The sequence below is a fragment of the Nothobranchius furzeri genome, chromosome 6 (assembly GCF_043380555.1).
Source record: "Nothobranchius furzeri strain GRZ-AD chromosome 6, NfurGRZ-RIMD1, whole genome shotgun sequence".
Taxonomy (NCBI): domain Eukaryota; kingdom Metazoa; phylum Chordata; class Actinopteri; order Cyprinodontiformes; family Nothobranchiidae; genus Nothobranchius; species Nothobranchius furzeri.
Window position 1 is genome coordinate 55,267,954 of NC_091746.1, and position 24,296 is coordinate 55,292,249.

Below are 24,296 nucleotides of genomic sequence, written 5' to 3' on the forward strand. Positions count from 1 at the left end.
CATTTGGGGGGTGACTGTGGCACAGGATTTAAGTGCCCATAATCAGAAGGTTGCAGGTTTGAGCCCCGCTCAGTTTGTCGCTGTCATTGTCATTGTGTCCTTGGGCAAAAAAACTTGCCTGCTGGTGGTGGTCAAAAGAAACCGGTTTCCAGTGCTCGGCAGCCTCACCTCTGTTAATCCACCCCAGGGCAGCTGTGGCTACATTGTAGCTCATCACCACCAGGGTGTGAATGTTTGTGTGAATGACTGATTGTATTGTAAAGTGTCTTGGGGGGTTCCAGGACTCTAGAAGGTGCTATATCAATTACAGGCCATTTACCATTGTGAGCCTGCTACCCACTAGCATTAGCCAATCTACCCGTAGTTTCACTTTTGACCTCAAACATTGGACTGTGCCTGCCTTTGTGTCTCTGGTGGTTTCTCTATTTTCCTCCACAGCACCTAGATTGCCACATTGTGTGCCAGTAAAAAGCATCTTCCTTACCCAAAACAAGTAACTTAACCTTTGTTCAATAAAGTTCTGAGGGACAAAAGTAAATTGAAAAGATGTGGCAGTGTTGCGTCTAAAAAAAAGTTCATCTCAGTTTTTTCATCGCGCGTGCAACACTGGTAAGGCACCCAATTTTCACCTCGGGTTTGAATCTGGGCTGAGGCAAATACCAACGTTCAGTGTGGGTCATTAGACAAGACCCTTGGTGCAACTGCCTACCTCATATTGCAATGAGAGAAACTAAAATGCACGAGATGCCAGCGCAGGCATCGCCCGGCTAGATAAGGTCTGCGTCAGGTGCTGGGAAAACAGAGCACCCAGATGAAAAGAGGGCTACCGGAAGATAGAAATGGAACAAGACATAAATGGGTGAGATGCGAGAACCTGGCTCCATTGGAATGCTACTACTCCACTAACCCTAGTCAGAGGGGTTACGTGTAGACAATGCAGGAAGAATGGCTACTTTGAAACCCGTACTCAACACTAACAGACAAAAAACTAATAGTTCATTGTTCCAGCATCCTGAAACAGCAACTGCTATCACAACTTGAGATTGACGAGATACAACACAAATGCTACGGCAAGGGAAAGCCAGGTCACAAGGTCAGCGGGGAGTTGACATCAACTCGAAGCCTCAATAAGTGAAACAATCAGCAACCTCACGGAGCAGAACTCAGTATCCATCGCTGTGGCAGACATTCAAGAATAAGTCTCAAGTATCAAAAACTGACAGCTCCAGGGCCTGACATGATCCACGCCTACTGGCTTGAAAAGCTCACTGCACTCCATGGGCGCCTGACAGCACAAATGAACCAGCTGCTAAAGGATGGGACTCACGATGGCTAACTGAAGGGCAAACACTCCTGGGGTCTCATTTATAAAACATTGAGTGGAATTCTTACTAAAACCATACTTAAGCTCAGCAAAAAAAAAAAAAAAAAAGTACTTATGCCAAGTAAATTTGTGACCTATAAAACATGGAGTATGTACAGCTTCACGCAATCTCAACTTTGTAAATCACACTAGGGCTGGGCGATATATTGATATTTTTAAAATATTGGTATAATTTTTCTATAAGATATAAGGTGACTGTATATCTTTCTATCGATATAACTTGTCAAACTGCTATGCTAGCGACATGTTGCTCCGTCTCTAAGCAGCTATTACGTGTATTCTCACAAGTTTGCTCAATCTGAGAGCCTCTGGGTAAATTTGCTACTCGAAACTTTGCATTTGGTGTCCTGGTTTTTAATTATTTTTGGGACGTTCAACGCCAATGGAGTTCTGTTTATCCATCTTGCTTGTGCGGAGACAAGCCAAACCCCTCCCTCCCCTGTGTAATCAGGAAACATCTATGGATAGCCGGAGTGGCCAAATTACCTCAGGGTTAGAATAGTAAACTATAGAGTTACCATTTTATTTTGAAGGCGAGCTCCACGGGTGAGAAATGTTGTTCCGGTTTCGTTTTTTTCTGCTCTGGTTAGCTATGCTAGTAAATACTCCGTTAAGAGCGATTCTGTTGAAAAAGTTAAGAGTTTGTAAGGCGTGGGTTAGGGCGACAGTAGCCCGAAAATAATACTCATAAAAGAGCAACCAGAGACTGAGTCATTACAGTATAATAGCTGAGCCAATACTGTTAGACTCCAGCCATGTTTGCCCTGATAACTAATAATTCCACAACCCATGTGATCTTCAGTAGATGCAATTACATCATCATAAATTTAGTTTAACATGTTTTATTCTCTGGACAAGAAATAAACGATATGGCCACCTCTAGATGAAATTTAAATAATTTTACATTATTTATAAATATATAAATAAAAAGTGCCTGTGGGACATTTGATACACCTCTAGGTCTCAACTGTGTGTGTGTGTGTGTGTGTGTGTGTGTGTGTGTGTGTGTGTGTGTGTGTGTGTGTGTGTGTGTGTGTGTTTTAACAGACAGCTGTACCAGTGTTTCTAAAGCTCAGACTGGTAGAGAATATGCACTAAGGTTATAGTTTGACTAGAATCAATACATTTTTATGCATTTAATCTACTAGTTTATGTATATAATTTCTCAAGACAGCTTGAAGTGAGTTAACTTGTAATTATTTTACAGGAGGAAAAATATCGAAATATATATCGTATATTGGAATTCAGCTAAAAAATATCAAGATATAAGTTTTCGTCCATATCGCCCAGCCCTAAATCACACTTTACCTAGAACTGGGGCTCAGGTGTTTCTGGATCACATCCCGCCCTCAACACGCCCACTTTCTGCCATAAATGGTCAATGCAAAGTGCCTTGTGGATCTCATGCACATACATAAGCTGGCTTGTTGCAGCAGTCCACCATTAACGATGGCGACCGCAGATCAAGAAAGTGCAATTTCACCGAAGCAGAAATTGAGGTACTTGTGGGTGAGGTGGAAAAATGAAAGGAAGTGCTTTTGCAAAACAAATAAAAGAAAATACACAAAGTGGCACAGCTTTGCTGAAGCTGTCAATGCTGTGACTTCTTCAGAAAGATATGTGGCGGATATAAAAAAAATGGCCCAATCTAAAGGTGGAGGCAAAAAAAAAAAGGCTTGCCACCACCAGAGTGTGTCTGCCACTGGCGGAGGCCCTGGCACCTCTGATCCCCCGTACTCGAACCGACAAGTGTGCATGGCGTCGTGCCGGACAATGAGGGAGTCACTGACCGCAGAGGAGACTGGTAACTAGAGCTGTAGCGAAGCGTCGACTGCGTTGACAGCTCGATTCTAAAAATTTGTCAACGTCAGATCCGGTAGTCGACGGACCACGCCCACTTGTTGCGTCCCCGGGAGTTTATAAATAGATGAGGAATCTTGTCTGTTCTTCCTCTAGTTCACCCTCCTCTCCGCCTTCACTAACATCTCTGCCAAATACCGAAGAACCAGATCAATGTCCGTCCGCTACTAGATTCCTTTCTTGTTTTGCCCGCCTTCGTCTCCCGGCAACGGACAACAACTTCCGCTGTCAAATGCGCTGCTTCGTCTCTACCGCAGATGTATAAAATCATCGGGAGCGTTTCTCCCTTCATAAAGGAGCTTCTTTCAGACATTAGGAGAGCTGTTTTTGTGGTAGCAGTCTCCCCTCCTTGCTGGTCTGTTTGCTGGGTATTTTGGTTTATTAACTTGGTAACTTGAATTTAACGTTGGTAAAGCTACTGTTAGCATTTTCGCTAACAGCTTCTTGCATTTGGATAAGCTGTTACGTTTTGGTTTAGAGTTCATCTGTTTTGTGGTGTAGAACTCCCTTTTATTACATTTAGAGTGTTGTGGGTTTTCAGTTTAGTTTAAAATATCACCTTGAGTTTGGTTTAACCACCCAGTTTAGAGTTTGGACCTTTGGAGATCCTTATTTTGGTCCAGAACCCAGTAATCTTTGCCCAGTGGGACATCCCTAGTTATTTGTACTTTTGTTTTAATTCCCCACAGGCAGAATTAGTTTTATTATTCCCGACCTGTGGATGGAAACATTTATGATTTTTTGTTGTAAATAAACCTGATCATCATTTTAAATCCCATGTTATTGTCCCTTCCTTTTTGCACACGAACCAAACTCCCCAGGAAGAGTAACACCACTCGCCTCACGCACATAAGTGACCAAAACAAAGCAGCATGGAGACACTCTGTCTCCAACCACCTCTCAGGCAGCAGCCTGCACTCCCAAGTTCTACATGTCACCAGAACATAACCAACCACAACACAATAAAAGCAGTGTTATACAAAATGGAAGGTCTGTAGTGTTTATTCTCTTACAGTAACAATTTATCAATTTTTGGAGGAATTTATTTTAGATTTTCTTGTTTTTATTAATTGTGCAAAAAAAATCACTTGATTAATCGTCTAAATAGTCATTAGAATTGTCGACTATTCGATAAAATAATCGTCAGAATAATCGTTTTAAAAATAATCGTTTACCCCCAGCCCTACTGGTAACGTGTTAAGCCTTTTATTAATACAGTTGAAACGTGTCCGTCATCAAAATATAAAACAAAACCAAATCTCGTTGTGTCCCCCCAGTGACTCTGGACGAAGTGTCCAACGAGGCATCACGGGCGGCGACTGAAGATGTGGCTGCAGGGCTGGCCTATCCCACCAGTGCGCCTCGGGTGCATGGCTCACCTGGAAGTTGCTGGGTGCTAACTGACGCTGCTGTCCTGCAGGCACAGAGGGACATGATTAGTGCGGTGAACGAAGTGCGAGACGAACTTCACAAAAGATGTGATGTTCTGACAGAAATTTCAAGCACACTTGGCAAGAAAATAAAATATGAAAATCATTCCTTCCGTGTTGATCCTATAAACGACGCATGACATTCTGTATCAATCTGGCCCCCTGCTGATATCCTGCATGTCGGGGCGGGGGCTGCGCTTCAGGCTGTGTGTGTGTGTGTGAGTGTGTGTGTGTGTGTGTGTGTGTGTGTGTGTGTGTGTGTGTGTGTGGGGGGGGTTGCTCTGTGTGCACTTACAGCGGTACAAGTGATAATGCTGCTGGAATTCATAAATGTATCCGTCTCAGCAGCAGTGCTCTCTGTCCAAAATGTGCGTCAGCCAGGTCCTTAGTCAACTTAAAGTTGCGCACATTTTTCTGCTACGATTTTTTAAAAATAAATCCCAAAGTTTGCTTAGAAAGTTGTTTACGCGGTTTCCGACCCCATTTTGTGCGTAAGCAAGCTTGATAAATGAGACCCCTGACCTTGAAGGATCCCTCAAAGGCTACAGTCCCATGCAACTATCAGCCAATAACCTGTCTTCCCACAACATGGAAGTTCATATCAGGCATCTTAAGATAAGTGGGCACATGGATCGATACATGAGCACAGCACAGTAGGGCATCAGCAGAGGTACCAGTGGCGCTAAACACCAGCTGCTGTTAGATCGAACAAAAACCCTATAAATATTTGGCAGAATATCATCTGGCTTTTATGAAAGCTTATATTTTTTATTTATAGACTATACTTATGAAAAACAATATTGATATGTTGTTCTTATCGGTAAGGTTGCTGTTTTCTCACAATGCAGATGACAGATTCTGGTCATAAACCAACTTTTTAATTTCCTCCATAAAATTTTCTGTTGAATAAACATTCAGGCAGTTTGCTAGTCCTGTCATTAAGCTGTCATTTTATCATCTAATACTTTTTTTGTTTGTTAATTTATTTATTTATTTATTTATTGAATAACGATTGAAAACAACTCATTTTAGAACACTTTTTTACTTTTTTTACAAATTGGTAACAAAGAAATGTTAGATCTTCTTTGCTGAAACATACTGATTGACCTTGGAAATGTGCTTGCCATGTATGAGCTTCAGTTCAAATCAAATCAACTTTATTTATATAGCACTTTTCATACCAAAAATGCAACTCAAAGTGCTTTACAGATTAAAATGGCCCCATAGATCCCACAGTTGTTATCCAACGTCTCCCAGTGATTTAACTGTGAATTGTGCTGAAATATTACATGTATTGTGCAAAAGTGATTATTTACTCAATATTAGTTTGTTTGTTAATAAAGGTCTGTTAATTATCTGCTGGTTCTGCCACTTAAAACTTTGCCTGCCAACCTTTTGGCTAAATCCAATGTAAGCTCTTTGGTTTCCTGTCTATTTATTTACAGGCAGCTTCCGTTACTCCTGTGACATCTGTGGCAAGAAGTATAAATACTACAGCTGTTTCCAGGAGCACCGCGATCTGCATGCAGTTGGTGGTAACTGTTGTACATTTAAACATTTCCAACTTATATAAGTTCTTATTTTAATAGTAACTATTAAATGTAAAAGAAGTAAATAAACAAAATAAAAACTGCTTTGTGTACTAATATGTATGCGTAGTTATGGTTTGGATGTTTAGTGCAACTAATTACATGATTCAGTATTTTTTATGCACTTTTGTTTAAAATTTAGCCTTGAGGGTCAAACTTGAAAGAATGAAAAGCTGAACAGCATTTGGAGAGATTAACAGAAAGACAATCTGACAATCTCAAAATAAGAAGATTTCCACTTTCTAATCCTAGTCTCTGTTCATTAAAATGTGTTTTTCCTACATATGTTGGCTGTTAATGAATTATTTAGTGTGCATGACACAATAAGTAAAAGTAGTAAGATTGAGCTATGCGTGCACGAGGTACATGTGTGAAAATGTAGTTGTTTTGATTTTTGGAGTATTTCATGCTAAATGCTTTCATTGAACTCTGTCTCAGATCCATTTGATTCAGTGGTGTTACCTGTTGATGGTCTTAAAGAGGAGGAGCCCGTTGAACCCTATCAGAAAATTGGACCAAGTAAGATGGTTTGATTTATTGTTGAATTAGAGAGGTGTGCTCAAAATTCATACTTTTCAATAGTCACATTTGTTTTGAAGCCCTGTTGTGCATTTTTCAAGACAAAATATTTGCAAACTAACAATATTTGAAAGTTGTTACCAGGAAGAGTTAAATTAACAAAGTGAAAGAATATCCTCTGAAATCTATACATTTATTAATTTGTGCGGATCATTATTTCTTATTTTGAATGCGATTCTAAATCAGATTATTGATAAACGGCTGCTGTGAATAGGTGAATGTTCACTTGTGCATACTGCTAAGTAGTGACCAGCGTTTACAATCAGGTAAAAAAAAAACAACAAAAACAAACCATAACAATCAAATAGGTTCTCTATAACAACTCTGAATGGGAATAAAGACAAAAAATATCTTTCACCAGCTTTACTTTTTTGGTGCAACCTAAAACATTCATTGAAACAAGAAATACTGATATGAATAAAAATAAATAAATAAATAAACAAGTAGAAAGGCCTGGTGGGCTGCAAGTGGCTCGTGGGTTGCCAGTTGAGGTTCACTGGACAAGACCAACTTTCAGAGCAAAATATTTTTAACTACTGCAACGGTTTGTCTAAGTTTCTATGCTAGAGCATTGTCATCAAATTCACTAAATCATTAAGTACGTTTTTGCTGATTTTTTCATTGCTTAGTAAAATAACTCAAAAGAATGCAATGATTGCAATGGTCTGGACTGCAGTTGAAACCCTGTATGTTTTTAAATCTCCATTTGAATGATTGGAAAATCTACTGTCTCCGTTTTAAATTATGATGTAGTTTGTTGGCACCACACTTTTGCACGCAGCCCACATGTGTTCATTTAAAACACAGTTTTTGGTGAAATTAATGTTGATGATCCATGTAAGAAAAATGACATTGTACGTCGGCAAGCATTTTTAGTATGAGTCCAAAAGTCTTCTTTCACAGGAGAAAAATCACACAGCCACCTTCACAAAGACCAGGGGTTCAACAGATGGCAGCTCATGTCCCTTCAGACACGGTTGGCAGTGTTTGCAGGTGGGAACCCTGCACTTGTCACTGCACCACTGGTTCTAATATGGGGAATATTGTGTCAACCCCCCGTTCTTTATGTGGAAACCCCTGATGAATGGGAATCTGATTAGAAAAACTTCAAATATGGCTGCTCGATTATGGCGAAAATGATAATCATGATTATTTTGACTGAAATTGAGACCTCGGTTATGTAAGACAATATTTAATTAGTGTTTTTCTTTATTATCATTTATGTATTTATTCAGTCATAACATTGCACAGGGCACAATTAGTTGAATTGAAAAATGAATGTAAACAAGATAATTGTAAGCACAACTTCTGATTTCTTGTGTAAAAGAGCCAATATACACTTGCTCACTGTTTATGACCGAAAGGGTATAGGCTGAAATTTCACTTATTTAAACCTACCCAATACATACACAATTTGATAAAACACATACTGCAAATGACAGCAAAAGGGAGGTATGCAGTGCAAACGTTTGTAATATAAAAATAATAAGGGAAATATATTGCAGTGAACTTCCACAACCTGCTGCATAATAATTATGTAGTTCCTGTCCAATGGTGCTGTAGTGGAGTGTGTACAGTACCACGATGCAACGTGTCCCTCAGATAGATGAACTATTATTTTTTACAAACCTGAGAAATTGGAGGTGTGCCGTGAGAGTGCATGAAGACAGTCAAATGCGTGTCTCATGCCCATTGCGTAACCTGCAGAGAATTATCAACGACAGAAAGTAGCTATGGTCCTCAGAAATGTTTCTAGGTTGTTCGCTGTCTTGGTCTGAAAAGTTGTTAAAAATAGCAGCAAAGTTGCTAAGTTGGCAACAGTGTGTGTGAGGTGTGCTTGATTTGCAACTCAGAGCAGTGTGGAAGTAAACTGCGAAGGGACAACAAATAATCAGCTTGTTTTGTTTTGATAATCGTTCAAAACCCAGAACGTATTTGTGATTAAAATTCAATTAATCAAGCAGCCCTAAGTTTAAATCAGCATCTGATATCAGTTTCGTTTTCTCCACTTCTTCATGATGACACAAAACAGCCCTTAACATCTTCTGTTCCTCTTTTAATAGACATCCAATCCGTTGAACTTGATTTCAACTGATATCATTCTTGTTTTGTGGCTAACATGGATGCTAGTGAAAACAAAAGGTTTGTCTGTGTGATTTCTTGTCTCCAGAAACAGGAAGTTATGTTTGTGAGTTCTGTGGGAAACAGTACAAGTACTTTAACCCCTACCAGGAGCACGTTGCTCTTCACACACCACTAGGTGAGTTTATCTACACCCGTGGCTGAATGTTCACTCAGTTGTTTGATTTTATTTATAGAAATTACTGACGCAATTTAAAAAATCTTCGCTTATTAAGATGAAAAATAAGAGTAACAATGGCATTATTCTTGAAATAGCAAAGGAAAATAAACTGTGAACTAAAAAAACTGAGTTTTCCTTCCAGTTGCTTTAAAATCTTTTTAGTCTGGCTAAATTCATTCAACTTGTTTTTATCTTCCACAGTTGTTGCACTCGTTTTAAAATTTTCCTCTTGATTGAATATTTTTCCTTTTGTTTCCCATGGGTTGAGCTTCCTATAGTTAATAAATGGTTTACATTTTTAAACTTTATTATAATTTCATCCTCACTGCATCATTCAGATTTTGTCTAACTGAATACTTTTTTTGTTAAAGGCACATTTGATTTAAAAGCTTCACGGGCTCAGGATTGCACTGGGATTGACATGAGTAAATATGGCCACAGCCAAGCTGCTAAAATAAAAAGTAAGTATAACTTTATTTTCACTCATTGTATTTGTTGTTGTTTACATTTGCAGACCTGCCAATCTGTACACATTTTGTGTAACAAGCACAGAAGTTTTCATCTAATTACGCTGGTACGTCTCACCCCTCTTAACTACGCAAAAAGCTGCAGACACGTGAGTTCTGCAGCAAATTTGCACGTGTTGTACTCCTGTCTGACAACACAACTCAGCAGCGTGGTGAAGAAGTTTAAGCCAGTCACCGTAGAAAAGCGGACAAAAACAAATCTGCCTAACCTATAGCGTAACACCCCCGCCCCCCTCCTCCCTGCTGCATCCTCCAGTTCCCACTCGCTGCTGTTCTGGGGTCTCATTTATCAAACATTGCGTAGAATCCTTACTAAAACCGTACTTAAGCTCAGCAAAAAAAAATTTACTTACGCCAAGTAGGTTTGTGATCTATCAAACATGGAGTACGCACAGCTGCACGTAATCTCCGCTTCGTAAATCAGAAACTATCTAGAAAGGTTCTCAGCTGCTTTGTAGTCACGTCCCGCCCTCACCATGCCCACTTACTGCTCGGTTCTGTTGTTAAAACCCATTCCTCCTACCCTCCGTAGCGTGCAAGTGGCAAAATGCACGCACTCATTACAAGATTGCTCCCGCGGTGCGCTCTGTGCGTTAAAACATCGGGTTTGTGCAAATCAACATTAGAAGCTGAAGCAAATTCAGTTGTTGAAGTTATGTGTACCAACCCTGCTTATGGATCACCTCAGAGATGGCTTGTCGATGTTAATATTTTTTTGTTTATTTATTTATTTATCAAGAACAAAAAATATTACAAAAAGCAAAAGAGAACCATTAGAATTGGCTGAGCTCAAAATCTACAACACCTAGACTCTTCAGACTTTAACTAGATTATTTAAAACTCATAGCTGAGTCCTTAAAGGCCCAGTGTGTGATATTCTTACCAGTTTACTATCAAATCTTGTGTTTCCAGTTCACAAACTTGTCCTTTTTCACTAATATTTCTCACCAACATCAATTCTAAATATTCCTGTCAACTCGAATTTATACATTTTATATACATAAACTGTGGTCGACGCTCCATGGTCATCCGCCATCTTAAAATACAGTAGCTGTTTAGGGACATACTAGCTCCACGTTACCCGTTTGGTCTATGACTGTAACCTGAAAGAACCAGCAGAGGGCAGCAGTGCGCCCCGGAAGCATGGAGTCTGCTAATTCAACTAAAATAAAAATGAATAGCTACACTGTTGCACTACTTGTTAGTTTGAATAAAAAAGCAATTAAATCAAAAGACACATACAATTTTTCTGTTCCTCATCATGTCCAACACAAGGAAGCTGCATATGTTCAGACCCCCGCCATCTATTATCTTTGACGCCAGCCTCCGATTAGTGTCTCTGACTCCCAAACTCACCTCAAGTTGTACATCCGTCTTTTCCTAGTACCAGAACTTCTGACCCGGTCCCAACGTGTCCTTTCCAAACTCCTTCTACTCAAGTCTCCTCTCGTCCTGCAGGCTGCCGTCTCGCCCAACACACTCCAGCGCTCAATCGCTAGCCAGTGGCTAAAGCAGCGTTGTTTACTTGATCTCCACAACACTTTACTAACAGCGATGTTGTTCTCCACATGTTACAGAGATGCTTCGACACAGAGGGCTTCTTCTCAAACATTACTTTTAGATTTGGTTCTCCTTTTGCTGGTAATCTGTGGGAGTTTACACACAGCATACACAGTGTCTCCCCAACTCTAGCCATGGCTAACTAGTAGCTCGTGACGCCAATCTCCACCATGCCAACTGTGAGCCACGATTAGCTGATGCATAAGTCCGCATTGTTTACGTGATCTCCAGCATGTCCCCGGCTCACCAACACTCTTCACCAGCCTGGTTAACTATCAGCCAGTGATTGCTCCATATCCATATAAACTGGTAGCGGCAGCCAGTTTATTTACATCCAGGCACAGTGATCCACGTGAAACGGGGAAATTATGTTCCTCTGAAATATTGTGTGTCCCTTAGGCAGTCAAGAGCAAATATTTCCAAATCCACAGAACTTATTGTCCATCATGAGGACTAAACTACCTCAAATAAAAGATGGTTAAATTGAGTGAGATTACATCTTTTTACATAACTTTCAAAAATGATAAATAAGCTTGCTGCAAAGAGTGAACAAGAATGTTTTTACTGTATCTTTTTTATTTTTTTTAGGAGGAATTACAGATAAAAATCACAAGCATAAAATTATTACATTACATTACATCATTTCCCCATAAAAGTTGATCACAAATGCTGTGAAAAAAGCCAGAAATGCGATCTCCCGACACGAGGGGGGACAGAATATTTCAGGGGAACACAATTTCTCACAACACCTGACCTCCCGGCTGACGTCACCCCTCCTCCGTGTGTGAATGTTGACAGCTTCAACAACAGAACTAGCTTGCTTCCATCAGGACTGGTAGGCTGATAAAACAGTCATAATTATAAATGTTTTTTAAAGAGGTCAAGTAGCTTGTTTTAAGCTTAGTGTGGGCTAGGCTACACAGGTTGGAAATTGATTATACAACCAAACTCATGAGTGAGCCACCGTAGCTGCAATACGTTCTCTGAACTGCATGGCGCTAAAGAGTCACATTTTCATCATGATTTCAATGCATTTCACACATGGGGCCTTTAAAACATAGTTTGTGATTTGTGAAACCTTAATTTGATTTGTTACAGTAGAAAAAACACACAAGTTTCATCTGTTCCAGCTCAAAACTACAACACTTAAACTCTTTGGACCTGAGCTAGATTATTCTACAATAACTGTAAAATCCATAAAAGACAGTGAAAGTCCAAATAAGGCAACTTTTTTCAATGATGTTTTGTGAGTTTGGTTTATGTTAGCAACATGTTTGTTCAGTACTACAGGTTTATAAACAGTAGGTTATGTTTATTTCAAGAGTTTATGTTGGTCACCCAAGAAATGAAACATTTTATAATTAGAGCAGATTGAAGATGCAGGAAGTGGAAAAGTTGGCTGGAATTAACTTTTCCACATTAGAAACTTGAAAGCGAACCAATTCAGCTTTATATGAAACAAATAACAATAAATAGTTCAAATAAAACAGGAAGAATGAATAATAAATATTTTTTTTGCCAAATTAATGACAAAATTATCTAATAAAAAATTGTGGCCATGCTTGTGACCCTCTACCTACCTCACCATGCATTTTGCTTAATCTGCAGTTATGATGTGGACATTAACCACCAGGGAGCTGCGGGTAATCTACAGTGGTGTGAAAAACTATTTGCCCCCTTCCTGATTTCTTATTCTTTTGCATGTTTGTCACACAAAATGTTTCTGATCATCAAATACATTTCACCATTAGTCAAAGATAACACAAGTAAACACAAAATGCAGTTTTGAAATGATGGTTTTTAATCATTTAGGGAGAGAACAAAATCCAAACCTACATGACCCTGTGTGAAAAAGTAATTGCCCCATGAACCTAATAACTGGTTGGGCCTCCCTTAGCAGCAATAACTGCAATCAAGCGTTTGCGATAACTTGCTACGAGTCTTTTACAGCACTCTGGAGGAATTTTGGCCCACTCATCTTGGCAGAATTGTTGTAGTTCAGCATTATTTGAGGGTTTTCTGGCATGAACCGCCTTTTTAAGGTCATGCCATAGCATCTCAATAGGATTCAGGTCAGGACTTTGACTAGGCCACTCCAAAGTCTTCATTTTGTTGTTCTTCAGCCATTCAGAGGTGGATTTGCTGGTGTGTTTTGGGTCATTGTCCTGCTGCAGCACCCAAGTTCACTTCAGCTTTAGTTGACGAACAGATGGCCAGACATTCTCCTTCAGGATGTTTTGGTAGACAGTAGAATTCATGGTTCCATTTATCACAGCAAGCCTTCCAGTTCCTGAAGCAGCAAAACAACCCCAGACCATCACACTACCACCACCATATTTTACTGTTGGTATGATGTTCTTTGTCTGAAATGCTGTGTTACTTCTACGCCAGATGTAACGGGACATTTGTCTTCCAAAAAGTTCAACTTTTGTCTCATCAGTCCACAAGGTCTTTTCCCAAAAGTCTTGGCAATCATTGAGGTGTTTCTTAGCAAAATTGAGACGAGCCCTAATGTTGTTTTTGCTTAACAGCGGTTTGCGTCTTGGAAATCTGCCATGCAGGCCATTTTTGCCCTGTCTCTTTCTTATGGTGGAGTCGTGAACACTGACCTTAATTGAGGCAAGTGAGGCCTGCAGTTCTTTAGAAGTTGTCCTGGGGTCTTTTGTGACCTCTCGGATGAGTTGTCTCTGCGCTCTTGGGGTAATTTTGGTCGGCCGCCCACTCCTGTGTAGCGCGATGAATTGTCCATTTCTGACCTAAAAGGCCCTGCTCTGTTTTGCTCTGCTCAAAGCAAAACCTGAGGTTTCTGACTCAAACGTAATCTACAAGGATGGGTCAAGGCCACTTATGCTCTGTGCTTATCTAAATTATTGCTTCTCCAAACAGCACAAGAAAGAAGACAGAACTCTTTCCCTTTAAATAATAATAAATCAAAGAATTCTTTCTCTGTTTTTAATAAGCTAATCAAACAAAGTGTTAGTCCAATAATAAAATGTGAACCAATCTGTGAAATGACAATGTTTATGATCAGTAGAGAATAATAAGTAATATAACTTTACATATTTCCACTAGAGACTGATCACATGTAATGCTAAAATCACGTGACACATTTCCTTTTTCTGATCCAATCAGAACCTTTCAGATCTGACGCGAGGTGTGGTTTTGTTGGTGCTTGGTAAATCCCCTCTTTTTGTCCTTTTTTGAGTCGACCGTAAATCAAAACATCCAAATTATAAAACTATGCCCACGAGTTCAAAGCGTTGTAGAGAAGTTGTCGGAGTGGCCAATCCGTAACTTTCCTCTTAAAGCCGAAAGAACCTAACGACAAGCTGGATTAAATCTGTTGCATGTTCCACCTGCTGCAACGGTTCCTTTCAGAATAAAAGCTGAACCATCACGACCCCTTGCAGGGTCTTGCTAGATGCCAGTAAAACTGTCGTGACCTGGAAGTATCTCAAGACTGGTCTGGTCGGCAACCGCTGCATATCTACAGGCGTCTGTTCCAAGAGGGTCAAGCTGGACCTCGACATTCCTGATCTAACGAGGACTTCCGCCAAGGGTGCGTAGACCGACAGAATGGCGTCTCAGTGTGTGTTATCAATCTCCAAACCAAAGCTTAGAGCGAAACATCATCTTCACTCCCATCAGAACTAATCGTTTCTCCGGATTTGCTGGTTCTGAACATATTTCACACATACACCATCCTCAGTCTTCACCTTAGTTACACCATACACTAGGACTGCACGATATTAGGAAAACCTGCGATATTCGATAACAGTGCTTAATATTGCGATATCGATATTACTCACGATAAATGAACAAATACTAAAGTATGGAGTGTTGATGTCGTCTGGCGTATGACGTCTGCTCTGGGTTCAAAGCAAACAAAAACTAATGCATGAAATCCATTACAACATAACATTTTTATTGCAAAAATATGCAGCTTCACCTGCTACTGTATTAGCAGCAAAACAACAAACCGCATGCATGCAGTTTCTCAGTGACTTTAAAACATCACCACCACCATAAAACTTTTTCTGATGCTCCAAATACAGAAAAACATCCCTTACTAGAGTTTTTGGAATAAATAAAAAAAAAATCAGAAAATAAGTTTAAATGTTAAATAATAGTTAACATCACTTAAATGCAACAGCAAATTCTCTCATTGCTACTAAGCATTTTCTCCACTTATGTGGTTATGACATAAGACTGTTGCTGTAATTGGAAAGTGAACTGTGCTGGCCCAAACTAGGAGAATATTAAGATTTTCTGAGGGAAAGAGAAAAACAATTGTCTACCTTTCAGAAGAGGAACTGGCAAAAAAACTACATGGAAAATATGTGAAAACGTTTGTTTTTAACCCCAAATTGAACAAGTTTACCTAGATCTTAAAAAGCCGCTCAGATGATGAAACTGCAACTATGATTCTGATAACAAGCTAACAAATTGAACTAGCTCCTCTTAAGATAACCGGCTAGCAGAGCTTCTGACTGACAGTTTATGTGCAGCAGCAAATCAACTATCCTGACTAACAAGGTTATAAAAGCTCATAAATGAAAAATCACTTTGATGTGTGGGGGAACTTTTCCAGGCCCTCTTGAGCAGGGTGGGACTGGGAGGAGAGTGCTGTAGCCTTTTAGCTGGAAGCTAACCGGAGCCTGGGCTAACGTCAGCTACATGAAAGTGGGTTGGTTCACCGGCACGTGTCGGAGTCAGCCCGGTTATTATCAGCTGCTTAACGACACCAAGCAGACTCACGCTCACGTTTGAAAGCAGCGCTGATTCCAGAAACCTCAGCACAAAGTGCGTTCGTTAATCTGAGCCAGCATGACGAACAAGGGAAGCGAGCGGCAGTGGAAAGCGGGGGCGGAGCGGAGATAGTAGAATTTTGGGGTAAGGGTCTACATAGGGGGCGGGCGTATTACGTGAACGGACCCATCTGATTGGCCGCATATCAGAAGGGCTATAGTTGATTGGTCAAATAATACTTCCGCGTAAAAAACAGAGTTGGTTTACAAAAAGTTTATGTATGACACGGATGGAAATGTTTGAACCAAACATTTATCGCCGTTTTTGACGTGCTTTGCAATGGGCCTATCGCACGTACTGTTATCGCTATGTCGATAATTTTTCGATATATTGTGCAGCCCTACCATACACCTAGTGTTTAAAGTTAGTCTTGTTTAATTTGTTTAGTAATAAATCTTTTAACTTTTTAAACCTGACTCTCTTCTCTTTCTTGGAGTTGATACAAAGTGTTGCTCAATCCCTGCAATAAAAAGATCCAATCTTCTGTTTAAATTTTACTCAAAGATCCATTAAGGTGATATCTCATAATTCCTGATATTTCACACTCTATGGTTTCTAATTAAACGTAAGAGTTACTTCTCTACACCTGGGAAGGTTCAGCACTGTTCCATGTTGTTGCCATTGTGGATAATGGCTCTCACTGTGGTTCGCTGGAGTCCCAAAGCTTTAGAAATGGCTTTATAACCTTTACCAGACTGATAGATCTCAATTACTTTTGTTCTCGTTTCTTCTTGAGTTTCTTTGGATCTTGGCATGATGTCTAGCTTTTGAGGTGCTTTTGGTCTACTTCTCTGTGTCAGGCAGCTCATATTTAAGTGATTTCTTGATTGAAACAGGTGTGGCAGTAATCAGGCTTGGGGGTGGCTACAGAAATTGAACTCAGGTGTGAAACACCACAGTTGGGTTATTTTTTAACAAGGGGGGCAATTGCTTTTTCACACAGGACAATGTAGGTTTGGATTTTGTTCTCTCTTTAAATAACAAAAACCATCATTTATAACTGTGTTTTGTGTTTACTTGTGTTATTTTTGACTAATGGTTAAATGTGTTTGTTGATCAGAAACATTTTGTGCTACAAACATGCAAAAGAATAAGAAATCAGGAAGGGGGCAAATTGTTTTTCACACCATTGTATAAATTAGCCCCGGTGGTGTGTGCATATGTGCTTTAAGCCAATTTAATTTAATTTAATTACATTCTTGAAAACAACCACCTGTTACAATATACAAAATAAATCATTATCAATAAATACGTATAAAATATTTTTAGATAATTTTTAATTATTTAGGTATTGAAATAATGCAATGCAAGTAACTTGTGGCTATAAGCTTGTTTAAACATACATATAAAGAAGATAAGCAACTTATGAGTTTTACTGTTTAATTTTAAAATACATGATACTTTGAACTATTCAAGAAGATATTTCCAACCAGTGAGTGGAGACATTGCAGTGTGGAATGCAACGGAGTTGCAAAGGTCTGCAAACAAAAAACAAAAAAACGCCGCGCATGTGGTACTCAAAACATTTTGACAAGGTTGGCAGGTCTGCATTTGCATGGTTGTTAAGGTTATAGTATTGATGCTTAAAATGGATAAACTATTTGTGAACGATGACTTCAATATGATCATCTGTGTCTCTGGATTACAGGTCCGAGTAAAGTGCTAAACAGTGAGTAATTTTATCATTTAGTACGTTTGCTCAGCCACACACACCAAGCTAAAATTAAACTGCTCACAGTTCCTTGTAAAGGCAAATCCTGATGATTTCTTACAAATCAACCATGTTTGTGTCCCTCAAGTTCCAACGAGATGTGAATTTTTAAAGTTCTGGTGTCGAATGTTGGAGGAAGGCATGAAAGCGAGTAATGCCTGACAAAGTAGTAAATTTTAGGAATTAAGTTGATGTTCAGTTCTCAATAAAAGTAATTTCAGGCGTGATGCAATTACACGCAGTCCAATTCAGTACGACTATAATACAACTTGATACAATCACACAATTTATTCTCATTATAATCCAAATTATAAAATGTCACTTTGTCAAAAAAAAGTAGAGTAGCTGAGGTTCATCGACATGAATAATGATTTATCACACATACTTCTGTTGGACAATTTATATTATATTTCTGTCAGACCGTAGCAGGTTTTACCAGTCAGCTGTGGGTCAGCAGAGGCCTCGGCTCAGCCGGTTGGCGTTGGCAGCACATAAGTCAGAAATCTCACTCGGAAAGAGCACCAGCATGTTACAGAAGGCTGCTAAATAACACTTTGACAAGTCCACGAACAGTAAAGCTGATTCTGAATGCTTCGTCAACACTTTGCTTTTCTCAGAAGTGACTTTTTTTTAAGGTAGCAAATGTAGAAAAGAAGCAGCATACTCAAAAAGTCCGTTAGTGTTCACTTGTCAGAAAATGATTTGTAATCTGAATCAAAAGTGAATTTTTTTTGCGGCTCGTGCCCCCGACACCCTGTACCATCCCCCACCCCCCGCTCAACCCATCTTTCTGCTAAGAAGCACTCAGCCTATTTAAAGCATGGCACACACTCACATCCTAGAAGTGGGTCAAAAAGATGGAATGAAGAGGAGGAATTAAACACATATTCAAATATAATATGACCATTTGGATCCCTTTTTTCAGGGCTGTTAGTATGGTGGGCTTAAATGCAGCAAATTATGATAAAATTTAAATAGTGTTCTGTTAATTTCGCTCAGTCTTAAGATGTGTGTGTAGCTTGAATTTAAAATATCAAAGCTCTTTATTTTGTATGAGCTTGCCACTCACTCATTGTTCCTCCTCTTGTTTTGCCACACAGACAGCCCATTTAGGCGGAAACTGGAGAATGCGATCCAGTCCAGTCTGGTTGACACAAACAGTTCTCAGAACTCAAGTGGTAAGCACTGGCTTTGTTGGGCAAAAGTGATTTTTCTATTAAAAGTTTAAAATAATGTATTTTGCCTGTATTCAAAGTCTTTGAGCAGTTATTGTTTTGCTGCTCATGCATGAGCTGAAAAATGAGATAGAGTAGAGGTGTGTAGAGGTTTGAGTGACCTACCTTGTATCTACTGTTTCTACGTATATAAAACCCAATTCTGGGAGCTGAATTATTATTCCTCTTCACACTCCATCATAAAACCAGAGACCTTGTTGAATTATGTTTGGTTTTGATAACAGCCAAAGTACTTCAACGCAAATACTGGGGAAAAAAAAAAAAGATTTGTACACTTCTGGTTCCCAAAAAAGATCAGATTATGTGTAAATAAAACCAAAAAGCAATGATCTGCTTGTCTGTGTTCAGTTTAAAATAGTACAAGTGCTGAAACTGAGAAGTATTATTTTTGAACATTTGCTTGTTTTAAATTTGATGCTAACCACTTGTTTAAATATAACCCAGACGGGTGCATGTTGACTGCTGTGCTGTGTTGCATCACCCCTTTGCTCAGAAACACTCTCGAGTGTTTGGGAACTGAGGACAACAACTGTTGGTGTTTCAATGATAAAATACTTTCTATTCTGGGTTGGTTTTGGGTTTCAGCTGCTCAACAATTTGAGCCCTTCTTTTTGACGTGTTTTATTTCATAATTCTGTACTATGTGTTTTATGTGTGTTATGTAAAACTGATGTAAACTACACTTAGACTAAATGATTTCACTTTTGTTTTTAAAAAAGTGCCCTCATTAAAGACAGACATTTGAACATCAGCCAATATTGATCTAAAATGATATAATCGTTTAATATATCTGACTTGACTTGCCATGCACATGGGCTGTTTCTGAAACTTAGAATATATCTCTGTATAAACCCCAAAGTAAATACAATTACTTCAGACATGTCTTCAGATAATAATCATCAAAATGAATCAGCAGTGTTGATAAGCTGCATTTCAAAAAATGTATGTTTTCAAGGCTGTAGTTCTACATTTCATTGCTACCTTTTGAGGCCTAAATAAACAAATAAAGCATAGCAGCAGGACACTAACAGCGTACGGAAGGCTGGCTGTACAGCTCATCAACAGCACTCTGAACCCTGGGGGGTTCCAGCAATGAAATGCCAAGATGTAGAGTCAACATAAAATCCAAGCTACACATAATTACTTTAAATGAGAAACTCCATCTACATTTATCTTGATAGTTTGTGAATTAAAAATAATAAACCTATTTGAGGATATGGAACCACACTGAGCATTAATAGTTAAAAAGACTGTAAACTGAGATGTTGGTTGGGTTGTCAGTAGGGATGCCTGATATTATTGGCCTAACATTATTATCGGTTAATACTGACATTAAAATCATTACCAGAAATTATTAGTATCAGTTTTTACTCTTTTACTGACACAACTTTTACATACCATGCACATTTTATACATCACGCTTTTCAGCTGATTCTCCTCTCACTCAAAGTGTCAACGTTTGACAGATCCCAGGTATAGTTAGAGATATTTTAATTGTTTGGCAAAACTGGTCTAACTTAAGTTGAGGTAGTCTATTTTGCCTAGATGAGGGGTCACCAAACTTTGTAAGACTGAGAGCCACTTCATGGGTATTGAGCCACCCCAAAGCTACTAGGTTTGTAGAACAGTTAACATTCATTAGTCTGAAGTTGGTCAAAAACACAACATTAACTCCCTTTGATCAAATATCTACTTTGCAAGTATTGCAAGTTGCCCTGTTGTCATCCTTTTTTCATAAAGTATAACCAAACTTTCGAATGTTTGTGCTGCAATAATCAATTGTACCTGGAATAGGTTAGAAAGATCTTTCCAAATGGTCAGTGGCCTAGTGGTAGTGTGTCTGCCCTGGGACTGGGAGATCAGAGTTCAAATTCAGCTCAGGTCATACCAAAGACCTTAAAAATGGGATCCAATGCCTCCCTGCTTGACACTCTGCTTTAGGGGGTTAGATTGGGAGGTTAAACCACCAAATAGTTTCCGAGCACAGCCGCTGCTGCAGCTCACTGCTCTCCACAGGGATGGGTCAAATGCAGAGATGATTTTCACGAATGTGTGATGACTGATGGGACTTTGGTATAGACTTTGTAAAGCTACACAGCATGTGTGGTGATGTCAATGGTGCCGACTGGAATTGATAAGAGAATTCTTTGCAAAAATGGCAAACTGTTTCTAGGAACTGAAACAGTGGGAACAGGTTCTCCACATGAACCGGTTTTCTATACCCACCCCTACTAAAGGTGGTCCAACAAAATATTAGCAGAGGTGACATTTGCACGTCCTCTCCTGTTAACGCTGCAGGTAACTAATCAGGTGAGACTATCAAGTTAGCATCTTTTGCCTTATATATACACCTCCACACTAGCAGACTCCAGCGACAAAATTCCGACATGTGGTGAGATTTTTCCCATCTTACAAAAGCTCAAGCATAAAGACGACTCATTTTCATTATTAAACTGAAAGTTATAATGCAAGAGACTGTGTGCAATTAGTTTTTTGCCACCGATTGAACTACTCGGGAATTTATAAGCAATTGGATTGATAGAGAGAATTGACAGTGCCATTTATATTGATAAAAACGTATCAATTCCCTCCCCTAACCTTTAGCTTTGATTACGGCACATATTTAATGTGGCATTGTGATAAGTTTCTGCAATGTCACCAGGTTTAGTTCCATCTAGTGTTGCATTAATGTTTCACCAAGATCTTGCATTGATGCTGTTAGTCTGATGGCTGCACAACGCCTTCTCCAGCACATCCCAAAGATTCTCAGTGGGGTGGTCTTGTGGCCAACCCATGTGTGAAAATGATGTCTCATGCTCCCTGAACCACTCTTTCACTATTTGAGCCCGATGAATCCTGGCATTGTCATCTTGGAATATGTCCGTGCCATCAGGGATGATGGAATAACCTGGTCATTCAGTATATTTAGGTAGTCAGATGACCTCATTCTTGGAGCACATCCTGTTGCTGAACCCAGACCTGACTAACTGCAGCAACCCCAGATCATAGCACTGCCTCCACAGGCCTGTACAGCAGGCACTAGGCTTGTATCACTTCATCTGCCTCTCTTCTTACCCTGATGCTCCCATTACTCTGGAACAGGGTCCATCTGGGCTCATCAGACCAGTTTTTAACTCATTCGCTGCCAGCCGTTTCCTGATCAGTAAAGCCCTTCACTGCCAGCGTTTCTCCCTGTTTTTACTGTTTTTTTAAGAGTCACAGAATGTTGCGCGCTAGGATGATGTCGACACCAAAACAACCAAAACAAAGAGGAGACTCGCCTCTTACATCAGGAAGAATCGGCGCGTTTCGAGCGTTATCCATTCTTTCATAATCCGTTGTCGAATTGTGATCGGCAGAATCTTTTCCGAGGAGACTCGCCTCTTACATCAGGAAGAATCGGCGCGTTTCGAGCGTTATCCATTCTTTCATAATCCGTTGTCGAATTGTGATCGGCAGAATCTTTTCCGGTTCGCGCCTCACTTTTTTTTTTACAGCAGCGGCCCAAAACGATCTCCTAACACATGGATTTTTTGCTTCTTGATCACGTGACATGTGACGTATGTGGATGGAGATCAGTTTTAGAGCTGGGATGCTTGTTCTCACGGTGCGTGGGCTCGTTCCGATGCCCACACAGTAAAAAAAAATGCAAATGACGACTTTAATCGTCATTGGCAGTGAACGGTTGGATTTAAAATGACGACTAGTCGTCAGTGGCAGTGAATGAGTTAATAAAGCCTTGGACAATTCTTAACCCAATTTTAGTCGTTTCTAAAATCTGCTTAGATGTTTCCTCTGCTTGATGCATGCCAATGATTTTACCATTCTCAAACAGACTAACATGTGTCTAAGATGTGTCTTTCTACATGGTTTAGGAAATGAAAAGCAACTCATTGCACCAGTTGCGGTTACATATCTTGTTGCCATGCAGTATTTACCCAGTAGGAGGCTCGTACCTATTTGCTTAGTTAAATCTAAGTGGCTGTTGTTTTTTGGCCAGGCAATGTGTAATCCTCATCAGTGCCAGCTGTATTATTTGTCTGTTTTCGTCTTTTCATTGCTTAATATTAAAACATGAGTTCAACACAAACTATGCACAGAAATGCATGACACCATTTATTAGAATTTATCCCATTTAGCTAAAACCATTCATCCGAATAGCACCAAAGACCATCCCATAAAATCTAAGTGACCCAGATCATCAAATTTATATTAATATTATAATTTTTATCTAAAAGAATATGTGATGTTTGCAGATTCGTTTTCATGATCTTCATATTAAAGCTGGTTTACTTCAAAGCTGCTTTATAGATGCTGAAATGAGCTTTGGTGGCATTCAGGATGAAGGCCATTTTATGTTTTATTAGTGCGCCGTTGTGGCTCACTCTCTGTAAAACATTCACGATGATCTGTTATTTGATGCTCCTGTTTGTAAATAAATGCACTTGCCAGTTATTTTTGTACAAATAAGACCAATAAAAGCAGAGATGCACTGATTTAATAAAGAAGTGGAAGAAGAGATGCAGAATGGCTCACTGGGTCTGCGGTCATAAATTCCTTTCCTGTTTTCCTTTCAGCAGGAACGCAGAGCCCTCTGGTGGCCAACACCTTCTCTACATCACAGAGTGAGTCTCGGCACAACCTTACAGAGGGAAAACAGAAAGAGATGCAGATTTTCTTTTTGTCTGCTTCCTTGTATGCATTAATTTTCCTTGCTTAGCCTTTGCTTTATGTACAAGCATGCCTCTGCATTTTATTTTTCACTTTTAATATATTAAATGTTGTGGTGTATTTGCAGGATTCAATTATTGAAAAATCATCCTATAGTGTATATTCAAACTGGCCTGGGCAATACGGGAAAAATCTGTCAATATCGATATTTTTTAAAAAGTCACTGTTTTTGTCCATCTTTAATTCTCTGAACCTTTTAAGTGAGATATGTGTTTATCGGGAGGTTATTTTTGATTTTCCAAAACTGAACATGTCATCAAACATATAACTGTTGCTGATAAATAAAAGACCTATTTTAAACTAAAGTAATCAAGAATTAGAGAACAGAATGAAAATTAAGATTTTTTTGTTGATGTCAAGCTAATTAACAGGTATTGAAATGTAAACTCTCAAAATGTCCTTGCTCGTTTTAAATAAGGTTTCTTTAAAAATAAGCTATGGAAAAGAAAAATAGACAAAAACAATGTTTAATATCAATGAAAAATTATAAAGCTTTCAAGAAAAACATATCAAAACACATGGTCTTTGCTCAGAAAATTAAGTACATTTAAATTCTTTATATCCATCCATCCATCGATT

General features: G+C 39.2%; 1 protein-coding gene across 13 annotated transcripts in view; it reads left to right on the forward strand.

Moving 5' to 3' along the window:
* The window catches only part of znf618 (zinc finger protein 618), a 77,471-nt gene that overhangs the window by 47,705 nt on the left and 5,470 nt on the right, over positions 1-24,296 (forward strand). For 5 of the 13 annotated variants that reach the window (XM_015942710.3, XM_015942726.3, XM_015942733.3 and 2 more), the window contains 8 exons: positions 6,120-6,209; positions 6,702-6,782; positions 7,746-7,835; positions 9,013-9,102; positions 9,516-9,605; positions 17,689-17,709; positions 18,852-18,929; positions 23,564-23,611. In XM_015942710.3, coding sequence (XP_015798196.3) covers positions 6,120-6,209; positions 6,702-6,782; positions 7,746-7,835; positions 9,013-9,102; positions 9,516-9,605; positions 17,689-17,709; positions 18,852-18,929; positions 23,564-23,611 — 588 coding nt within the window. The remainder of the gene's footprint in view (positions 1-6,119; positions 6,210-6,701; positions 6,783-7,745; positions 7,836-9,012; positions 9,103-9,515; positions 9,606-17,688; positions 17,710-18,851; positions 18,930-23,563; positions 23,612-24,296) is intronic. The other 8 variants (XM_015942721.3, XM_054744391.2, XM_015942714.3 and 5 more) reach the window with 5 other exon arrangements.